The sequence below is a fragment of the Myotis davidii genome, unplaced genomic scaffold (assembly GCF_000327345.1).
Source record: "Myotis davidii unplaced genomic scaffold, ASM32734v1 scaffold530, whole genome shotgun sequence".
In the NCBI taxonomy this organism is placed as follows: domain Eukaryota; kingdom Metazoa; phylum Chordata; class Mammalia; order Chiroptera; family Vespertilionidae; genus Myotis; species Myotis davidii.
The window spans coordinates 1,013,712-1,018,385 of NW_006282272.1; the positions used below are offsets into that span (position 1 = coordinate 1,013,712).

The following is a 4,674-nucleotide window of genomic DNA, read 5'->3' on the forward strand; positions in this document are numbered from 1 at the left end:
GGAGCTGGTGTGATCCTCATTTTCCGTGTTTATGGTTTCCAGATTGGTTCTTTAAAGCCCAGGTGTCCTTCAGGAGCTGCGGGCTTGTTTCCAGCCGGGTCATAAACAGCTCCACGTGCTTCCTAACCTCCCCGGCCCTCCCTGCCCGCTGTGCATCTGGGCGACAAGCCACAGCCGTCTTCCCCTCCCTTCCGTCCCAGGACATCATCCCACGTGTCTGGCTGTTTTATTCGCTGGCATCACAGTCACCTGGGTGCTTGCTGAGTCCCCCCCCCCCCAGACCTGCATGGGAATCAATCATGTGCACCCTAAACTTTAAGGACCACCTTCCTGCTAGGGGTAGGGCACTCCACCATGTTTCTTCATTAGATTTAGATCTCCCTGACTTAGCTTGGGGTTGGAGTTCCCCATTTAAAAAAACTTCATCAGCCCTGACCAGTTTGGCTCAGTGGATAGAGCGTCGGCCTGCGGACTGAAGGGTCCCGGGTTCGATTCCAGTCAAGGCATATACCTTGGTTTAAAAAACTTCATCAGCCCTGGCCGGTTTGGCTCAGTGGATAGATCGTCAACCTGCAGACCAAAGGGTCCCGGGTTCGATTCCGATCAAGAGCACATACTTTGGTTGCAGGCTTCTCCCCGGCCTGCGCCCTGGTCAGGGCTCATGCAGGAGGCAAGCAATCGGTGTGTCTCTCTCACATCAATGTTTCTCTCTGTCTTTCCCTCTCTCTTCCACTCTCACTAAAAATCAATGGGAGAATATCCTCCAATGGGGATTAACAACAACAACAAAACTTCATCATACCCCAAAGTACAAGTCACTCTCACCTTGCTCACAAGCACAGTGACCAGCCAGCCTGAGTTTTATTTCGTTTGAGTGCAGGATGCTTTGTTTTAAAGGGTTTGGCTTGGTTTGGTTTGTCTGTGGGCAGGTGGCTGTAGCCAAGGTTTCTGTCTCTCGGTGGACACGTGAGCTGGGACTTTTCACTTGAATCCCGAGCCCATCAGATTCTCTGACTGTCCATCGTGTGGTTTCTTTCTGCAGATCTTCAATCGCCTGGAAGCGGTAAGAGAATTTCTAAGCAGCAATGAGGATCTAAGGAGCAGTCTTTCAGAGGATCTGCAGAAGCTGGCCAGCCTGTGTCCACAGCATCAAACACTGGATTCCAAGGAGCCTGGGGTACAGGCAGCCGCAGGGGAGGTCTGAGGTGAGCTTAGGACCTGATGTTAAATAGCACAGAACAACCTCGCCTCTTTGATGTCGGTTCTCTAAGTCGGGTCACAGTGGACACACACAGTCTGAGGTTTCCCTGTCCTCATTGGAGAGCAGGGACCCTGGGCTTGGTGGTCTTTCCAGTTGAGGGTTCTCACGTGTGAGGGAAATCAGCATACACTCCCTGCCAGCCTTGTGTAGCCGAATGTGCCTGAAGTTGCTGGGCTCATCTTAAGTGAATCTGCCTTATCACTTCATCAGAAAGCATGGCAGCCCTGAGTGATGCCCACGGTGCCAGCTCTCAGCTGTGGCATTCATAGCAACTTGTTCATTTCCATAAGAAAATCGCACTGTGCAGTATTTTAGTTCCTTCCCCTCAAATAAAATTCAATCTCTTCTTTTATTTTAGGTTGCCCTTGGGCCAAACCAGACCTGTTCTTTGAAAGTCAGCACGCCTTTGCCCTCAGCCGCCCTTTTCTGTGCAAAAGGGGAGAGTCCCAGAGCACTCTGCCTGCCCAGAGGGATGCTGTGTCCCTGAACTTCCCTTTCTCCTGTGGGGTATCGCTTTATACTCCTAAGTGTGGTGTTGTTAGATACTCTTCTGCCCAAACTGTTACCCAGGGGTCTTCGGTGTTTTTGCTTTTGTTTTGTTTTGTTACTATTTAAAAGGTGATGTTCTTTTCTGGTCCTAAACTCTGGCTGCTAAGCACAGTCCCGTCCTGCCTCCCCCCACCCCCTCCTTCCTGAAAGTCTCATTCATGACGAGGCCCAAGGCGCGAGCTGTGTGTCAGAGTTGAGATAAATCCTTCCTTTCTGGAAGAAGGCAAGAAAAACAATGTCCCAGAAGGCCATTTTCTAGCCATTTCCAATCAGTTACAGACCTGGTAGCCTGAGGCAGTAGGACAAGAAGGTGGGTCCATGCCGGTCAGGGCGGGGCTGGAGAACAGTGAATTGACTGACCAAAGCTGGGGGGGGGGGTCCCAGGTCAGCATCACAAACGAATGTTGGGAAGAGGCCCCCAGTTGCTGGCACTGAGCCCCTAAGTGCTGAGCACCGGCCTGGCCCTCCTGCGCTCAGTGAACGTTCTTCGGCTGAAGGGTCACAGCTGGCTCAGGAGTGTTCCTATGCAGATGTGCACGTCAGGCACTGCTACCTAAGCCCCGTCCTCTGTTCCTTTTACCCAAAATGTCTTCCCCTTTCGGACTTGGTTCTGCTGCGGTGCTAGCCATGGTGCCTCTGGGCCTTCAGGGACAGAATTGCCACAGTCCCCGCTGCCCAGGTCCCAGCCGCCTGGAGGAGGGGCCCAAGTGAAGCTGAGCTCTTGCTTCCTTGGCTGCCCATCCAGGATGTGACCTGGCCCTGGCTGCAGATAGAGCATCGGCCTGCAGACCAATGGGTCCGGATTCGATTCTGGTCAAGGGCATTTGCCTTGATTGCAGGCTCCTCCCTGGCCTGGGCCCTGGTCAGGGCGCCAGCAGGAGGCAACCAATCGATGTATTTCTCTCACATCGATGTTACTGTCTCTCCCTTTCTCTTCCACTCTCCCCCCCCCCCCCAAAAAAAAATCAATGCAAAATATCCTCGGGTGAGGATTAACAAAACAAAACAAAAAAAAATTTTTTTTTAAGGAAAAAATTTTAAAATGGATGTGATCTGTAGAGATGGGGGCGAGTGTTCAATGTAAATATTTTTACATTAAAAGGCACTTAATGTACTTCTATAAAACCTAGTTATATGCAGATGTGCCTGTAACTTCCTGTTTGAATCTTTCTTGTTACTCCTTTTTTTTGGGGGGGTGGGGGGTTATTTTGTTTTGTTTTGTTTTGTTTTGTTGGTGCCAAAACCTGGGAACGAACCATGCTCTTTGGTCTTTAATCTTACATTTTCTCTCTCCCTTCATTTTATGGAATTCCTTGAGATGACTTCAGTAGTAAAGAAACAAGAATTTTCATTCATCTTACAACTCCCCCCAAACTAAGAAACCTTGCAGTGTTTTCTAGCTTCTAGATAAAAGATACAAAATTTGGCATCAAATTAAATCTTGACTCACTAACCAATTTTAGACCTCAGTTCCAACTTTAGGGACTTTGGGGTTATTACACTTTATTTTCAAACCTCTCACATCTAGTTAACTTTTCCTTATCTATTCAACAAACATTTATCAATGTCAGCCACGTGCTAGGCATTGAATAAATGCAGATGTGAGGATTTTAAAGGTACAGACGATGGCCTATGTCTATGAGCTTTCATCTTACTGGATTTAATGTCCGCTCTGGTAAATTAAGATACTGTTCCGAAAACTACTGGCAGCATTTGATTACATTGAAATAGAAACAAAGGAAGACATTCCCTGAGAAGGCTTAAAGCAAATGTGACGTATACAGGGACATCCCCTGTGGGCCTCCTACAGACCTGTGCGCATGGGAACAGTATGCACCGAAGGGTAGTCACAGAATGGGCAGCCAGCCATCAGGAGGGGACTGGTGAAGTAAAAGTCACAGCACAGCCATGCTGCAGAGTATTATGCAATCAGTAAAAAGGAGAGAATGAGGAAGTGCTAAGAATACTCTGAGACATATTAAGTAGAAAAGCAGAATGTTAGCAATGCTATAAAACTATTTGTATTTTACAATAACAGCTCTGGAAAGCTGTGTGTTTTTCCCAAGCTTTTTGGCTGTTACCTCTGCGAAAGGAATTGGGGTTGAGAGGGGTGGTTCGAAGAAATTGGGCTTTTCGACTTTGTATGCTCCCATGTGAAATTTTTACAACATATACTCGTGTCTTTTGTAATTTTTTTTGTTTAAAATTTTATATTTCAGAATAAAGAGACATGAACAATATGAATTCAAACTGTGAGTCATGTGTCACATTCCCTATAATCTGTCGTAGCCTCCGTTTTTGTGGGGGTCAGCTCCGCCTTGGGGTGTTCCTGAGCTGTAAGAGGAGAAAAATGGTTTTAGCATCATAGTTGCTGAGATATGGCAATTCTTTGGATTTTAGCCTGTGCTTTGCCAGGAAGCTCAGAGGACTTCTTAAACTCAGTGTAAAACACAAAATCTTGGAAATAACAAGCATGTGTTAGTAACAGAAACTTCAGGAAAAATAACTGCCAATTCGGAAAATGTTATTGGCCTCATAAAGTCATTGTAGGGATCTGTAGACAGTTTCAGTTAAATTGCAAAGGCCAGAAAGGATATGTTTGAGAGTTTGGGGACATTATGAAATTATTATACCCCAATGATTTGAAAGGTTTGTTTTTATTAAAGTACTAGAGGCCCAGTGCACAAAATTCATGCACAGACCGGGTGGGGGGGTGTCCCTCAGCCCAGCCTGTACCCTCTCCAATCTGGGACCCCTTGAGGGATGTCTGACTGCCCGTTTAGGCCCGATCCCACTGGGACTGCTGGCTCCCAACTGCTTGCCTGCCTGCCTGATCATGCCCTAACCACTCCCTTGCCAGCCTG

At 47.5% G+C, this 4,674-nt stretch overlaps 1 protein-coding gene across 1 annotated transcript in view; it reads left to right on the top strand.

The window, feature by feature from the left end:
* Nucleotides 1-1,921, top strand: part of LOC102772032 (chromosome unknown open reading frame, human CXorf38) — a 10,348-nt gene extending 8,427 nt beyond the window's left edge. The window contains exons 5-6 of the mRNA XM_015558381.1: nt 1,043-1,205; nt 1,620-1,921. Of these exons, the coding sequence (XP_015413867.1) occupies nt 1,043-1,204 (162 nt within the window). The 3' untranslated portion in view covers nt 1,205; nt 1,620-1,921. The remainder of the gene's footprint in view (nt 1-1,042; nt 1,206-1,619) is intronic.
* The last annotated feature ends 2,753 nt before the right edge of the window (nt 1,922-4,674 follow it).